General features: G+C 44.6%; 1 protein-coding gene across 1 annotated transcript in view; it reads left to right on the top strand.

Annotated features, from left to right (window-relative positions):
• Window positions 1-18,325, top strand: part of LOC137537248 (zinc finger protein 721-like) — a 59,759-nt gene extending 41,434 nt beyond the window's left edge. The window contains exons 8-13 of the mRNA XM_068259338.1: window positions 6,110-6,214; window positions 6,560-6,694; window positions 6,826-6,895; window positions 13,191-13,288; window positions 13,396-13,600; window positions 16,627-18,325. Coding sequence (XP_068115439.1) covers window positions 6,110-6,214; window positions 6,560-6,694; window positions 6,826-6,895; window positions 13,191-13,288; window positions 13,396-13,600; window positions 16,627-17,636 — 1,623 coding nt within the window. The 3' untranslated portion in view covers window positions 17,637-18,325. The remainder of the gene's footprint in view (window positions 1-6,109; window positions 6,215-6,559; window positions 6,695-6,825; window positions 6,896-13,190; window positions 13,289-13,395; window positions 13,601-16,626) is intronic.
• The last annotated feature ends 446 nt before the right edge of the window (window positions 18,326-18,771 follow it).

Here is an 18,771-nt window from a genome sequence, read left to right as displayed (position 1 = left end):
TTGCCTTAATTGAAGCGCCGGCCCCCGCTCTGGTCAGCTGACCATTCTCCTCTCATTACTCTGAACTCTGGTGACTGCTCTGTGTGAGAATCCAATATGAGCAGCAGTTAAAGAAATATGCAAACCAGTGTATCTGGATCCAGCAGTCATACAGTGATCTAATTCACCAAAGTCACACATTTCTCCATTCTGCTATTGGATGTAAATGCTGACAGAATATTAGTGGCTAATCAGAGAGTTGCATAAATAAACAGATATGAGTTCATTAAATTGTGGGAAAACTGTTACTTGCTGCAAGCAATATCCAGCAACAGTGGGGGTGTGACCATATAGCGGGGAAGGAGGTGCTACAATATCCAGCAACAGTGGGGGTGTGGCCATATAGCTAGGAAGGAGGTGCTACAATATCCTGCAACAGTGGGGGTGTGGCCATAAAGCGGGGAAGGAGGTGCTACAGTATCCAGCAACAGTGGGGGTGTTGCCATATAGCGGGGAAGAAAGTGCTACAATAGAGTGCTTAGGACTTGGGATGTATAATGAGGCCTTCTTCCCCTGCCCCACTATGGTTATTGTCCAGGGAAGTTTAACCTCCCTAGCGGTATTGACAGATATATCCGTCCATGCAAAACATGCTGTGAACAGTATAAACGTGCATACACATCAATACTCTCCTGCACTGTATACTAGACCCTCGCAGTACTGACATACATACACGTCAATACTCTCCTGCACTGTATACTAGACCCTCGCAGTACTGACATGCATACACGTCAATACTCTCCTGCACTGTATACTAGACCCTCGCAGTACTGACATGCATACACGTCAATACTCTCCTGCACTGTATACTAGACCCTCGCAGTACTGACATGCATACACGTCAATACTCTCCTGCACTGTATACTAGACCCTCGCAGTACTGACATGCATACACGTCAATACTCTCCTGCACTGTATACTAGACCCTCGCAGTACTGACATACATACACATCAATACTCTCCTGCACTGTGTACTAGACCCTCGCAGTACTGACATGCATACACATCAATACTCTCCTGCACTGTATACTAGACCCTCGCAGTACTGACATGCATACACATCAATACTCTCCTGCACTGTATACTAGACCCTCGCAGTACTGACATGCATACACATCAATACTCTCCTGCACTGTGTACTAGACCCTTGCAGTACTGACATGCATACACGTCAATACTCTCCTGCACTGTATACTAGACCCTCGCAGTACTGACATACATACACATCAATACTCTTCTGCACTGTATACTAGACCCTCGCAGTACTGACATGCATACACGTCAATACTCTCCTGCACTGTATACTAGACCCTCGCAGTACTGACATGCATACACGTCAATACTCTCCTGCACTGTATACTAGACCCTCGCAGTACTGACATACATACACGTCAATACTCTCCTGCACTGTGTACTAGACCCTCGCAGTACTGACATACATACACATCAATACTCTTCTGCACTGTATACTAGACCCTCGCAGTACTGACATGCATACACGTCAATACTCTCCTGCACTGTATACTAGACCCTCGCAGTACTGACATGCATACACGTCAATACTCTCCTGCACTGTATACTAGACCCTCGCAGTACTGACATGCATACACGTCAATACTCTCCTGCGCTGTACACTAGAGCCTCGCAGTACTGACATGCATACACGTCAATACTCTCCTGCACTGTATACTAGACCCTCGCAGTACTGACATGCATACACGTCAATACTCTCCTGCACTGTGTACTAGACCCTCGCAGTACTGACATACATACACGTCAATTCTCTCCTGCACTGTACACTAGACCCTCGCAGTACTGACATACATACACGTCAATACTCTCCTGCACTGTACACTAGACCCTCGCAGTACTGACATACATACACGTCAATACTCTCCTGCACTGTACACTAGACCCTCGCAGTACTGACATACATACACGTCAATACTCTCCTGCACTGTACACTAGACCCTCGCAGTACTGACATACATACACGTCAATACTCTCCTGCACTGTACACTAGACCCTCGCAGTACTGACATACATACACGTCAATACTCTCCTGCACTGTACACTAGACCCTCGCAGTACTGACATGCATACACGTCAATACTCTCCTGCACTGTACACTAGACCCTCGCAGTACTGACGTGCATACACGTCAATACTCTCCTGCACTGTACATTAGACCCTCGCAGTACACGTCAATACTCTCCTGCACTGTATACTAGACCCTCGCAGTACTGACGTACATACACGTCAATACTCTCCTGCACTGTATACTAGACCCTCGCAGTACTGACGTACATACACGTCAATACTCTCCTGCACTGTATACTAGACCCTCGCAGTACTGACGTACATACACGTCAATACTCTCCTGCACTGTATACTAGACCCTCGCAGTACTGACGTACATGCACGTCAATACTCTCCTGCACTGTACACTAGACCCTCGCAGTACTGACGTACATGCACGTCAATACTCTCCTGCACTGTATACTAGACCCTCGCAGTACTGACGTACATGCACGTCAATACTCTCCTGCACTGTATACTAGACCCTCGCAGTACTGACGTACATGCACGTCAATACTCTCCTGCACTGTATACTAGACCCTCGCAGTACTGACGTACATGCACGTCAATACTCACCTGCACTGTATACTAGACCCTCGCAGTACTGACGTACATGCACGTCAATACTCTCCTGCACTGTATACTAGACCCTCGCAGTACTGACGTACATACACGTCAATACTCACCTGCACTGTATACTAGACCCTCGCAGTACTGACGTACATACACGTCAATACTCTCCTGCACTGTATACTAGACCCTCGCAGTACTGACGTACATACACGTCAATACTCTCCTGCACTGTATACTAGACCCTCGCAGTACTGACATACATACACATCAATACTCACCTGCACTGTATACTAGACCCTCGCAGTACTGACATACATACACATCATAACTCACCTGCACTGTATACTAGACCCTCGCAGTACTGACATACATACACATCAATACTCACCTGCACTGTATACTAGACCCTCGCAGTACTGACATACATACACATCAATACTCACCTGCACTGTATACTAGACCCTTGCTTGACACATTTTGGCAAATTACAGGAAAAAAAAGTTATAAAATTTAATTTTATCACTTTTTGCACAGAAATCCTGGGGAAATTGAATAATAATAATAATATGGTAGGACATTAGGCTATGACTATGGTAGATTACATTGTGAGCTCCTCTGAGGACAGTCAGTGACATGACTATGTACTCTGTAATGTTCTGCAGAAGATGTCAGTGCTATATAAATACATAATAATAATATGGTAGGACATTAGACTATGACAGGCTTAGATTGTGAGCTCATCTGAGGACAGTCAGTGACATGACTATGTACTCTGTAATGTTCTGCAGAAGATGTCAGTGCTATATAAATACATAATAATAATATGGTAGGACATTAGACTATGACTATGGTAAGATTAGATTGTGAGCTCCTCTGAGGATAGTCAGTGATATGACTATGTACTCTGTAAAGTGCTGCAGAAGATGTCAGTGCTATATAAATATATAATAATAATAATATGGTAGCACATTAGACTATGACTATGGTAGGATTAGATTGTGAGCTCATCTGAGGACAGTCAGTGATATGACTATGTACTCTGTAAAGTGCTGCAGAAGATGTCAGTGCTATATAAATACATAATAATAATATGGGAGGACATTAGACTATGACTATGGTAGGATTAGATTGTGATATCCTCTGAGGACAGTCAGTGACATGAGTATGTACTCTGTAACATGCTGCAGAAGATGTCAGTGCTATATAAATACATAATAATAATATGGGAGGACATTAGACTATGACTATGGTAGGATTAGATTGCGAGATCCTCTGAGGACAGTCAGTGACATGAGTATGTACTCTGTAACATGCTGCAGGAGATGTCAGTGCTATATAAATACAAAATAATAATAATAATATGGTAGGACATTAGGCTATGACTATGGTAGGATTAGATTGTGAGCTCCTCTGAGGACAGTCAGTGACATGACTATGTACTCTGTACAGTGCTGCAGGAGATGTCAGTGCTATATAAATACATAATAATAATATGGTAGGACATTAGGCTATGACTATGGTAGGATTAGATTGTGAGCTCCTCTGAGGACAGTCAGTGACATGACTGTGTACTCAGTAAAGTGCTGCAGAAGATGTCAGTGCTATATAAATACATAATAATAATATGGTAGGACATTAGACTATGACAGGCTTAGATTGTGAGCTCATCTGAGGACAGTCAGTGACATGACTATGTACTCTGTAATGTTCTGCAGAAGATGTCAGTGCTATATAAATACATAATAATAATATGGTAGGACATTAGACTATGACTATGGTAAGATTAGATTGTGAGCTCCTCTGAGGATAGTCAGTGATATGACTATGTACTCTGTAAAGTGCTGCAGAAGATGTCATTGCTATATATATACATAATAATATGGTAGGACATTAGACTATGACTATGGTAGGATTAGTGACATGTCTATGCACTCTGTAAAGTGCTTCAGAAGATGTCAGTGTTATATAAATACATAATAACAATATGGTAGGGCATTAGACTATGACTATGCTGGTAGGGATTCGATTGTGAGCTCCTCTGAGGATAGTCAGTGATACTGATAAAGTTTACATGTACACTGAAAAGCTGTATGCATGCGAGATTAGGAATGGAGGCTGCAGTTAGCGTACTCACCACAAGATGGAGCGCTCGCATCTTCCAGGTGGAACGCACAGACACAAAAGAGTTGGAACGCCGAGAACAGCAATTAAAGGGGAAGTTCAAGTGGATAGAGGGAAGCCATTACTGGAAGTGGCAGCAGCAGAAGATGAGGTAATAAGAGATGATTGTGTTTATATTTATTATATTGACACACCATCCCCCCCACACCCAGCATCACAGGCAGCTGCCACACACAGAGGAGTGACATAATAATAATCATGTATAATATCTCTGTATGAATCTCATGATAGGAAGGGCCTGGAAGCTGTGGTGCAATAATAACACAGCCATGGCAATGAGAGCTGCTGTTCAGGCACATCGCTGGCTGCAGTGCAGTCACTCCGCAGATCAGTGTCAGGAGTTACCTCCTCACCCCAGCTTAGCGCCAGTACAGTGCTTGAGAAAATCTGTAGAGCTGGTCCTACATGACCAAATACCCAATCTTTCTATAAAATTACTAACGTCATCACTAACGCCATCATCATCACTAACGCCATCATCACTAATGACATGCAGTCAGTTGCAGCATTGGGTCCAGTCGCAATTCCAGTAACCATTCACTCAATTCTTAGCACTGAATTACTGGAAAATACAGTCAGCTGTCTTATAATATTATTATTTTAATTTACAAAGTCAAAACGTTAGATTCCTTTGAGTTTGACAAATGTGTGGGCGCTTTAGACCGTTATTCAGAATGGTGAGTAATCTTCAAAACTGGCAGAAAAACTGCATCACTTTAAACCCATCAAATGAAAGTGGGTCGCTACAACCACCTCACACTCTTACAATCGGGAGCAGGAACCGGCAGGCCATACATGTGTCAATTCCAATGAAGAATCCCGCTTCACTGACCGTAGAGTAAAATTTCGATTTTTATTGCAGCATCTATGGACAAACAGCATTACTGCTCACATGTACCGGAGCAAAGGCATAGCTCCTTAGTCATAGCCCATGTCCACATAACAATAAAGTTTTCAGTATATTATCAAGCACTAAGAAAAATGAAATCCTTCAAACTTCCCATCATACTCACCCATGGCAGACTGCACTGCCCCTCTGCACATCATAGTGGACCCTGGGAGTCCTGAGACCGCCCTCTATACTGTCCAGACTCTGAGTGCCTCCACACAGTGCCCTCTACCTTAGATGTCAGGAATATCAGGGATCCTCTTCGTGGTGAGGTATCGTCCGGTGTTATTTATATCGGTCTGGTAACTTGAAAATTTTTTCTTCCCTGTACAGTCAGAAGCATCCTAGATGGATCACATGACCACATCACTGCGGATGGACAAGAACTGGACTAACATGACTGAGAGGATATTCAATCTCACCCTGGAGATCATGTGTCTGCTGACCAGAGAGGTGAGGAGGATTCTGGGAGGTCACCTGACATCACTCTTATCTCTACTAATAAAGCACACAGCTGACCAGAGAGGTGAGAGGGATTCTGGGAGGTCCTGTGCCATCACACTTACCTCTAGTAATATGACACACAGCTGACCAGAGAGGTGAGGGGGATTCTGGGAGGTCCTGTGCCATCACACTTACCTCTAGTAATATGACACACAGCTGACCAGAGAGGTGAGGGGGATTCTGGGAGGTCACATGACATCACTTTTATCTCTACTAATAAAGCACACAGCTGACAGGAGAGGTGAGGAGGATTCTGGGAGGTCATGTGAGATTATTGTTGGTGTTTCCATACAGAGTTTTTCTCCAGTGAAGTCTGGTAATCATGTGACCATCCCGGTTCCCCCACCTCACTCCCTGATATCTGAGGGACACAACAAGCAGAAGATTCTGGAAGTCACCAGGAAGATGATAGAGCTGCTGACAGGAGAGGTGAGCGGTGCTGGGAATTATGGGACATTATCCAGTAACAGTGAGTGGTGTATCAGGGTAGTGACTGTATCATTGTGTGTATCAGGTTCCTATGAGGTGTCAGGATGTCATTTTGTATTCTCTTCCTGTAGTATTTAGAAGGATACCAGGACCTTTATAAGGATGCCATGATGGAGAATCAGCCTCCTCTCACATCACCGGGTAAGAGGAGACTTTCATGTCTTGTACAGGAGAGAACAGTACTTGGGGTCCACCTAGATCCCCCATCATCTGATAAACACATAGAGACAATGTATTCAGTCAGTGTGTTTGTTTCCTACAGATATATCCAGTAACAGAGACCCACCAGAGAGATGTACAGGTCCTCTTTATTCCCAGGATTGTCCACCTAGATCCCCCATCATCTGATAATCACATAGAGACAATGTATTCAGTCAGTGTGTGTGTGTTTCCTACAGATGTCTCCAGTAACAGCAACCCACCAGAGAGATGTACAGGTCCTCTTTATTCCCAGGACTGTCCACCTAGATCCCCCATCATCTGATAAACACATACAGACAATGTATTCAGTCAGTGTGTGTGTTTCCTACAGATGTATCCAGTAACAGCAACCCACCAGAGAGACGTACAGGTCCTCTTTATTCACAGGATTGTCCACCTAGATCCCCCATCATCTGATAAACACATAGAGACAATGTATTCAGTCAGTGTGTGTGTTTCCTACAGATGTATGCAGTAACAGAAACCCACCAGAGAGATGTACAGGTCCTCTTTATTCCCGGGATTGTCCACCTAGATCCCCCATCATCTGATAAACACATAGAGACAATGTATTCAGTCAGTGTGTGTGTTTCCTACAGATGTATCCAGTAACAGAGACCCACCAGAGAGATGTACAGGTCCTCTTTATTCCCAGAACTGTCCACCTAGATCCCCCATCATCTGATAAACACATAGAAACAATGTATTCAGTCAGTGTGTGTGTTTCCTACAGATGTATCCAGTAACAGAAACCCACCAGAGAGATGTACAGGTCCTCTTTATTCCCAGGATTGTCCACCTAGATCCCCCATCATCTGATAAACACATAGAGACAATGTATTCAGTCAGTGTGTGTGTTTCCTGCAGATGTGTCCAGTAACAGAAACCCACCAGAGAGATGTACAGGTCCTCTTTATTCCCAGGATTGTCCACCTAGATCCCCCATCATCTGATAAACACATAGAGACAATGTATTCAGCCAGTATGTGTGTTTCCTACAGATGTATCCAGTAACAGAAACCCACCAGAGAGATGTACAGGTCCTCTTTATTCCCAGGATTGTCCACCTAGATCCCCCATCATCTGATAAACACATAGAGACAATGTATTCAGTCAGTGTGTGTGTTTCCTGCAGATGTGTCCAGTAACAGAAACCCACCAGAGAGATGTACAGGTCCTCTTTATTCCCAGGATTGTCCACCTAGATCCCCCATCATCTGATAAACACATAGAGACAATGTATTCAGTCAGTGTGTGTGTTTCCTGCAGATGTGTCCAGTAATAGAAACCCACCAGAGAGATGTACAGGTCCTCTTTATTCCCAGGATTGTCCACCTAGATCCTCCATGATCTGATAATCACATAGAGACAATGTATTCAGTCAGTGTGTGTGTGTTTCCTACAGATGTCTCCAGTAACAGAAACCCACCAGGGAGATGTACAGGTCCTCTTTATTCCCAGGATTGTCCACCTAGATCCTCCATGATCTGATAATCACATAGAGACAATGTATTCAGTCAGTGTGGGTGTGTTTCCTACAGATGTCTCCAGTAACAGAAACCCACCAGAGAGATCTACAGGTCCTCTTTATTCCCAGGATTGTCCACCTAGATCCCCCATCATCTGATAAACACATAGAGACAATGTATTCAGTCAGTGTGTGTGTTTCCTACAGATGTCTCCAGTAACAGAAACCCACCAGAGAGATGTACAGGTCCTCTTTATTCCCAGGATTGTCCACCTAGATCCCCCATCATCTGATAATCACATAGAGACAATGTATTCAGTCAGTGTGTGTTTCCTACAGATGTCTCCAGTAACAGAAACCCACCAGAGAGATGTACAGGTCCTCTTTATTCCCAGGATTGTCCACCTAGATCTCCCATCATCTGATAATCACATAGAGACAGTGTATTCAGTCAGTGTGTGTGTTTCCTACAGATATATCCAGTAACAGAGACCCACCAGAGAGATGTACAGGTCCTCTTTATTCCCAGGACTGTCCACCTAGATCCCCCATCATCTGATAAACACATAGAGACAATGTATTCAGTCAGTGTGTGTGTTTCCTACAGATGTATCCAGTAACAGAAACCCACCAGAGAGATGTACAGGTCCTCTTTATTCCCAGGATTGTCCACCTAGATCTCCCATCATCTGATAATCACATAGAGACAATGTATTCAGTCAGTGTGTGTGTTTCCTACAGATATATCCAGTAACAGAGACCCACCAGAGAGATGTACAGGTCCTCTTTATTCCCAGGACTGTCCACCTAGATCCCCCATCATCTGATAAACACATAGAGACAATGTATTCAGTCAGTGTGTGTGTTTCCTACAGATGTATCCAGTAACAGAAACCCACCAGAGAGATGTACAGGTCCTCTTTATTCCCAGGATTGTCCACCTAGATCCCCCATCATCTGATAAACACATAGAGACAATGTATTCAGTCAGTGTGTGTGTTTCCTGCAGATGTGTCCAGTAACAGAAACCCACCAGAGAGATGTACAGGTCCTCTTTATTCCCAGGATTGTCCACCTAGATCCCCCATCATCTGATAAACACATAGAGACAATGTATTCAGCCAGTGTGTGTGTTTCCTACAGATGTATCCAGTAACAGAAACCCACCAGAGAGATGTACAGGTCCTCTTTATTCCCAGGATTGTCCACCTAGATCCCCCATCATCTGATAAACACATAGAGACAATGTATTCAGTCAGTGTGTGTGTTTCCTGCAGATGTGTCCTGTAACAGAAACCCACCAGAGAGATGTACAGGTCCTCTTTATTCCCAGGATTGTCCACCTAGATCCCCCATCATCTGATAAACACATAGAGACAATGTATTCGGTCAGTGTGTGTGTTTCCTGCAGATGTGTCCAGTAACAGAAACCCACCAGAGAGATGTACAGGTCCTCTTTATTCCCAGGATTGTCCACCTAGATCCCCCATCATCTGATAAACACATAGAGGCAATGTATTCAGTCAGTGTGTGTGTTTCCTACAGATGTATCCAGTAACAGAAACCCACCAGAAAGATGTACAGGTCCTCTTTATTCCCGGGATTGTCCACCTAGATCCTCCATGATCTGATAATCACATAGAGACAATGTATTCAGTCAGTGTGGGTGTGTTTCCTACAGATGTCTCCAGTAACAGAAACCCACCAGAGAGATCTAAAGGTCCTCTTTTTTCCCAGGATTGTCCACCTAGATCCCCCATCATCTGATAAACACATAGAGACAATGTATTCAGTCAGTGTGTGTGTTTCCTACAGATGTCTCCAGTAACAGAAACCCACCAGGGAGATGTACAGGTCCTCTTTATTCCCAGAATTGTCCACCTAGATCCCCCATCATCTGATAATCACATAGAGACAATGTATTCAGTCAGTGTGTGTTTCCTACAGATGTCTCCAGTAACAGAAACCCACCAGAGAGATGTACAGGTCCTCTTTATTCCCAGGATTGTCCACCTAGATCCCCCATCATCTGATAAACACATAGAGACAATGTATTCAGTCAGTGTGTGTGTGTTTCCTACAGATGTATCCAGTAACAGAAACCCACCAGAGAGATGTACAGGTCCTCTTTATTCCCAGGATTGTCCACCTAGATCCCCCATCATCTGATAATCACATAGAGACAATGTATTCAGTCAGTGTGTGTGTTTCCTACAGATGTATCCAGTAACAGAAACCCACCAGAGAGATGTACAGGTCCTCTTTATTCCCAGGATTGTCCACCTAGATCCCCCATCATCTGATAATCACATAGAGACAATGTATTCAGTCAGTGTGTGTTTCCTACAGATGTCTCCAGTAACAGAAACCCACCAGAGAGATGTACAGGTCCTCTTTATTCCCAGGATTGTCCACCTAGATCCCCCATCATCTGATAAACACATAGAGACAATGTATTCAGTCAGTGTGTGTGTGTTTCCTACAGATGTATCCAGTAACAGAAACCCACCAGAGAGATGTACAGGTCCTCTTTATTCCCAGGATTGTCCACCTAGATCCCCCATCATCTGATAATCACATAGAGACAATGTATTCAGTCAGTGTGTGTGTGTTTCCTACAGATGTATCCAGTAACAGAAACCCACCAGAGTGATGTACAGGTCCTCTTTATTCCCAGGATTGTCCACCTAGATCTCCCATCATCTGATAATCACATAGAGACAATGTATTCAGTCAGTGTGTGTGTTTCCTACAGATGTATCCAGTAACAGAAACCCACCAGAGAGATGTACAGGTCCTCTTTATTCCCAGGATTGTCCACCTAGATCCCCCATCATCTGATAATCACATAGAGACAATGCATTCAGTCAGTGTGTGTTTCCTACAGATGTCTCCAGTAACAGAAACCCACCAGAGAGATGTACAGGTCCTCTTTATTCCCAGGATTGTCCACCTAGATCCCCCATCATCTGATAATCACATAGAGACAATGTATTTAGTCAGTGTGTGTGTTTCCTACAGATGTCTCCAGTAACAGAAACCCACCAGAGAGATGTACAGGTCCTCTTTATCCCCAGGATTGTCCACCTAGATCCCCCATCATCTGATAAACACATAGAGACAATGTATTCGGTCAGTGTGTGTGTTTCCTACAGATGTATCCAGTAACAGAAACCCACCAGAGAGATGTACAGGTCCTCTTTATTCCCAGGATTGTCCACCTAGATCCCCCATCATCTGATAATCACATAGAGACAATGTATTCAGTCAGTGTGTGTGTTTCCTATAGATGTATCCAGTAACAGAAACCCACCAGAGAGGTGTACAGGTCCTCTTTATTCTCAGGATTGTCCACCTAGATCCCCCATCATCTGATAAACACATAGAGACAATGTATTCAGTCAGTGTGTGTGTTTCCTGCAGATGTGTCCAGTAACAGAAACCCACCAGAGAGATGTACAGGTCCTCTTTATTCCCAGTATTGTCCACCTAGATCCCCCATCATCTGATAAACACATAGAGGCAATGTATTCAGTCAGTGTGTGTGTTTCCTACAGATGTATCCAGTAACAGAAACCCACCAGAAAGATGTACAGGTCCTCTTTATTCCCGGGATTGTCCACCTAGATCCTCCATGATCAGAAAATCACATAGAGACAATGTATTCAGTCAGTGTGTGTGTGTTTCCTGCAGATGTGTCCAGTAACAGAAACCCACCAGAGAGATGTACAGGTCCTCTTTATTCCCAGGATTGTCCACCTAGATCCCCCATCATCTGATAAACACATAGAGACAATGTATTCAGTCAGTGTGTGTGTTTCCTGCAGATGTGTCCAGTAACAGAAACCCACCAGAGAGATGTACAGGTCCTCTTTATTCCCAGGATTGTCCACCTAGATCCCCCATCATCTGATAATCACATAGAGACAATGTATTCAGTCAGTGTGTGTGTGTGTTTCCTACAGATGTATCCAGTAACAGAAACCCACCAGAGAGATGTACAGGTCCTCTTTATTCCCAGGATTGTCCACCTAGATCTCCCATCATCTGATAATCACATAGAGACAATGTATTTAGTCGATGTGTGTGTTTCCTACAGATCTATCCAGTAACAGAAACCCACCAGAGAGATGCACAGGTCCTCTTTATTCCCGGGATTGTCCACCTAGATCCCCCATCATCTGATAATCACATAGAGACAATGTATTCAGTCAGTGTGTGTGTTTCCTACAGATGTATCCAGTAACAGAAACCCACCAGAGAGATGTACAGGTCCTCTTTATTCCCAGGATTGTCCACCTAGATCCCCCACCATCTGATAATCACATAGAGACAATGTATTCAGTCAGTGTGTGTGTTTCCTACAGATGTATCCAGTAATAGAATCCCACCAGAGAGATGTACAGGTCCTCTTTATTTCCTGGATTGTCCACCTAGATCCCCCATCATCTGATAAACACATAGAGACAATGTATTCAGTCAGTGTGTGTGTTTCCTACAGATGTATCCTGTAACAGAAACCCACCAGAGAGACGTACAGGTCCTCTTTATTCCCAGGATTGTCCACCTAGATCCCCCATCATCTGATAAACACATAGAGACAATGTATTCAGTCAGTGTGTGTGTTTCCTACAGATGTATCCAGTAACAGAAACCCACCAGAGAGATGTACAGGTCCTCTTTATTCCCAGGATTGCCCACCTAGATCCCCCATCATCTGATGATCACATAGAGACAATGTATTCAGTCAGTGTGTGTCTGCTACAGATGTATCCAGTAACAGAAACCCACCAGAGAGATGTACAGGTCATCTTTATTTCCGGGATTGTCCACAGGAAGGTCATGGCGACAGCGGCCATTATGAGGTAGGCAGAAATTGATGCGAAAAGGAATTAAACATATGTGAGATTATATTATTCTGTGTACTTGCCTAATTGGAGGTATCTGTATTCATGTCGTATTGTGATGATAGGGGGAAGAGTTGATTTATATGAAGATTGAGGTGAAAGAGGAGGAAGAAGAAATCGCTGTTTGGGCTGTTCAGCCGTCTACAGAGAAGGAAGTCATGATGGGATCAGATAAACACGAGAAGAGTGCGACTGACAAGCAGCCTCCAGAGGAAGGGAAAACAAAGAGGACAATTAAAGAGGAAGACATTTTTCAGGAAATAAACATTGGTAGGTAAACAAGATTAAAACTGCATAGGTACACCGTAGAGTGAAACAACAACTCGGCACTCAAAGCTGTGTCTTCTGGGGGATAAGAGGGGTCAGTCTGCACTTATGCAAATAGGTACAAGCCACACCCCACAAAACAAACCTGTGTGTGACGGCTTTATTGGACAAGCTGAAGGATGTGCAACCGGCAATATACAGGCGGAAAACACTTGGCAAAGGTTTCTGTACCAAGCCTCAGGGATAAGGGCCAGGCTGCTCTAAACCTGATTCTTTCTCATGTGGCAATCCTGGACATTACGACTCGAGATTAACCACAGGTTTTCGTGTTCGGAAAGGCGAATGAGGATGAGCACATTAAAGATAGCCCCTGGGCCCCTAGAGCACAATGGGGTTTTTAAAGGTGGCTGGTCCAGTGCAAAGGCCGGTGGTGTCCTGAGGCATCCACTCTGGCATCACCTTTCTGTTACTGTTCCCTGCACCCTGGGGCTCATCTTCATTCTTTTACCCTCCCCGGCTGTCCCTGTTTCCCTGTGAGTCCAATAAGAGGCCTCTCCTGTTTTTATGGGATTTTTGAGGGCCTTTTATGGGACTCCGGGCTCTTGTATCCCCTCTTGTCAACCTGCATGTACCCCTGGAATGGTTTATCGCCCAATATGCATGGACTGATGTTATTGGGAAGAAGGGAAATATGCCTCTCTAGGTCCCTTAGATATGCAGGTCCTCCCCCGGTCTTTTTAATAGGCTTAATGGGGTTTTGTAGGGGTGTTTTGACATAAATAAATATAGGATCGATAAAATGAGAATTCATACGTCCCTTATACGGAGAGGTACTACTATTAAAAAGCAAGAATACAGTGTGATGATCTATGCCATGACAGGCACATGTACTTCTGCCTAACACTTAGTTGCCACTATATGAGAGCACTATGCGATGTTCAAGAAGAGAGAAAAGGTTCCCAAAAATTGCACATTTATGTTTAAGAAATGATGTTTCCCACCAGATTTATTTCACCCAAATCACTATGCAACAATGTACAAATGTAGTACATATCTGCCCAGCAGCATATGCATGCATAGAAGTTAATGCATAGACGGCGAGTGTCCGCCACCTCATCCCCGACCCCACTGACACCAACTCCACCATACCAATCACGGACGCCGGGGGCGCAGCTTGCGTACTTGTTTCAGGAGGCCGCGCGCCGCCGGTGTAGTGTCAGAATAGGCAGCCCCGCATGCGCAGTAGGAGCCTGCGCCCCATTAAATTGTGCAGCCACGTAAAACATCCTAAATATCTCCGCTTCCACACCACGTACACTCACGAAATTTTCAGGGGAGGGAGGGGACCCCCAGATCTAGCTCTGTGCCGAATTGCAGCCCCCGAGCCCCGCTGGTTCCCGAGACTGATTGCAGCAAACCTATCTCGGGAAACAGCGGGTATTGGGGGCTGCAAATCGACACAGAGTTAGATCTGGGGGTCCCCTCCCTCCCCTGAAAATTTCGGGAGTGTAGGAGGTGCGGAAGCGGAGATATTTCAGGTAAATAATGTCTAACTTCCCACTGAGCATGCGTCATACTCAGTGAGGAAGGCTGCTTCCGGACTGCCCATTCTGACATTACACCGTCATTGTACAGGGCAACGCACGTGAGCAAGCGCCGGTCTGGCGTGACACGGCTGTGGTGCCGTCCTTCTTTTCCCTGGTCACCCGCATCCCCAGAACCCCAGCACCAGCATCTACCAAGGTTTGACTTACCGATGTGTGGCAGATGTGAATGTATTACTTGCATGGCATGAAGAGGCAATAAAACATTTAAAGTGACAGTGCCCGGTCTGTTTCACTGTACAGGAAGATTAAAACTTCTTTTTGTTTTTATTTGGTCACATTACTGTACACAGATTGGTCACAGTAGGGGTGACTTAGTGTTACTGGCCTGTAATAAGCTGATAATGGTCACTGTACATTACTGTACACAGATTGGTCACAGTAGGGGTGACTTAGTGTTACCGGCCTGTAATAAGCTGATAATGGTCACTGTACATTACTGTACACAGATTGGTCACAGTAGGGGTGACTTAGTGTTACTGGCCTGTAATAAGCTGGTAATAGTCACTGTACATTACTGTACACAGATTGGTCACAGTAGGGGTGACTTAGTGGTACTGGCCTGTAATAAGCTGATAATGGTCACTGTACATTACTGTACACAGATTGGTCACAGTAGGGGTGACTTAGTGTTACCAGTCTGTAATAATCTGATAATGGTCACTGTACATTACTGTACACAGATTGGTCACAGTAGGGGTGACTTAGTGTTACTGACCTGTAATAAGCTGATAATGGTCACTGTACATTACTGTACACAGATTGGTCACAGTAGGGGTGACTTAGTGTTACTGACCTGTAATAAGCTGATAATGGTCACTGTACATTACTGTACACAGATTGGTCACAGTAGGGGTGACTTAGTGTTACCGGCCTGTAATAAGCTGATAATGGTCACTGTACATTACTGTACACAGATTGGTCACAGTAGGGGTGACTTAGTGTTACCGACCTGTAATAAGCTGATAATGGTCACTGTACATTACTGTACACAGATTGGTCACAGTAGGGGTGACTTAGTGTTACTGACCTGTAATAAGCTGATAATGGTCACTGTACATTACTGTACACAGATTGGTCACAGTAGGGGTGACTTAGTGGTACTGGCCTGTAATAAGCTGATAATGGTCACTGTACATTACTGTACACAGGTTGGTCACAGTAGGGGCGACTTAGTGTTACCAGCCTGTAATAAGCTGATAATGGTCACTGTACATTACTGTACACAGATTGGTCATAGTAGGGGTGACTTAGTGTTACTGGCCTGTAATAAGCTGATAATGGTCACTGTACATTACTGTACACTGGTTGGTCACAGTAGGGGCGACTTAGTAGGGCAGTAAGTGGTCACGTTTCTCTGCATGCAGCACACAGTCCTGTGATCTAGAACATGTCCTCTTCTTCTCTCTGTCTCTTTGCCTGCAGATTGCACAGTGGAAAGTAATGTTATCGTACAGGATGCTGCCATCCCTGGTTCCCCCCGGCCCTCTAGTCTTCAGGACGGCCATAATGAGGGGCAGCAGTGGAGTAAGAAGCCCAGGACATGTCTCGGATTCCAGAGTAATCAATACACCACAGAGACCCCTGCTCTGAGTAACATGTCTCATGTCTGTTCAGAGTGTGGGAAATGCTTCTCACAGGAGACAGAACTTGCTACACATCGGCGGAGTCACGGCAGTGAGAGGCTGCATTCATGTCCTGAGTGTGGGAAATCCTTTGGGTACAAATCCTTGCTCGATGCCCACCAGAGATCCCACACGGGAGAGAAGCCGTATTCCTGCCCTCAGTGTGGGAAATGTTTTGGCCAGAAATCCCAGCTCACCACACACGAGAGATCCCACTCGGGGGTTAAGCCGTACCCCTGCTCAGAGTGTGGGAAATCCTTTGGGTGTAAGTCACGACTCGACAGACATCGGAAGTCCCACCGGGGTGAGAGGCCATATTCCTGCCCTGAGTGTGAGAAATGTTTTGAGTCCAAATCCTATCTGAGCACACACATAAGATCTCACACAGGGGAGAAGCCGTTCTCCTGTCCCGAGTGTGGGAAATGCTTTGCGTACAAGTCGAACCTGGTGGTGCACCAGAGGTCTCACACAGGAGAGAAGCCGTATTCCTGTCCCGCGTGTGGGAGATGCTTCGCTCAGAAGGCACATCTAGCTGATCATCTCATATCCCACACAGGGGAGAAGCCATTTCTGTGTCCTGAGTGTGGGAAATGCTTCGGACGCAAGTCTTATCTCATGACGCATCAGAGAACTCACACCGGAGAGAAGCCCTACGCCTGTCCCGAGTGTGGGAAATGCTTCGAACAGAAATCGCAGCTTGCTGAACACCGGAGGCTGCACTCGGGAGACAAGTTATATTCCCGCCGAGAGTGGGAGATGATATGGGCAGAAAAATTCCCTTTTCAGACAGCAGAGGAGGCAAACCGGTGAAAGTTCATGTGCAGAGAGTGGGAAATATTTCCTACATAAAACACAGGATAACCATTTCCTAATGCTCAGTCTGGAATCACATGAGGCAAGCCGTGAAAGTACGCAAATATCAGCAGTGATCACAAGCAGGGGTGGTGGTTAGAATACCCAAACTCCCTCTGGTCCATTCTCCCTGGATACAGCGTATGCATTTCTCAGCGTCCCTGCATTACAGGAAGACCGGTGTCCTGTACATGAGGATGGAGACAGGAAGCAGATGCTGAATGAAGTTGCAAAGCATTCTGGGTTGTGTGCTGATTTTTCAGCATCTTGGAATTGGGCACATCAGGACAGCCAGAAGGGGTATTTGATTAGCCAGATTCAAAGCCCCAACAATCTGCATGCAAGTCAGAATAATTGTAATATGAGTGATAATCTTTAATATGGAGGAATCGCTGGAGCGTAGTTCTGCTCCCGGCAACCGCTCAGACTCCTGGGCACTTATATAATTTACCTTTCTCCTAGGAGATCATTTTCATCTTCAGTTTAAAATAACTTTTAAGCCCTCTGCAATTAAAGAAGTAGTTGAAAAAGTGCTCTTAAAATGATCCCGAGTATTTCCTTGCTTGCTGGTGGTTTAAAAGGACACTTGAAGAGAGAAGGATATGGAGGCTGCCATATTTATTTTCTTTTTAAAGGATGACTATTGCAAAAAAATTGTAAAATATAAAATACATGTTAACATATACAAATTAGAAGTATGTTTCTTCTAGAGCAGGCATGGGCAAACTCGGCCCTCCAGCTGTTACGGAACTACAAGTCCCACAATGCATTTGCCTTTATGAGTCATGACTGTGGCTGTCAGTCTCCTGCAATGCATTGTGGGACTTGTAGTTCCTTAAAGCACAAGCGACACCCATGCTAGCCTAGAAATAAAAAGACATATACAAGTAGATAAATACTACTTCTACTTACATAACAGATGTATTGTGCTATCCACGTAAAGATTCCTGTGAATTTTACAAAGGAAAAGCAGAAAATCCTATTCTAGGCAGTGGCCATTTTGCCAAGCTAGTGCTGACATCATATCCTCCCTGACTCTTGTTTCCCCCCCCCCCCCTTTCTCTTGCTCATTGTGTATTCATTAGCTGCCCTC

The sequence above is a fragment of the Hyperolius riggenbachi genome, chromosome 10 (genome assembly GCF_040937935.1).
Source record: "Hyperolius riggenbachi isolate aHypRig1 chromosome 10, aHypRig1.pri, whole genome shotgun sequence".
NCBI classification, from domain to species: Eukaryota; Metazoa; Chordata; class Amphibia; order Anura; family Hyperoliidae; genus Hyperolius; species Hyperolius riggenbachi.
The sequence above is the reverse complement of the archived record's forward strand: the minus strand, read 5'-3'. Positions and strand labels throughout refer to the sequence as shown.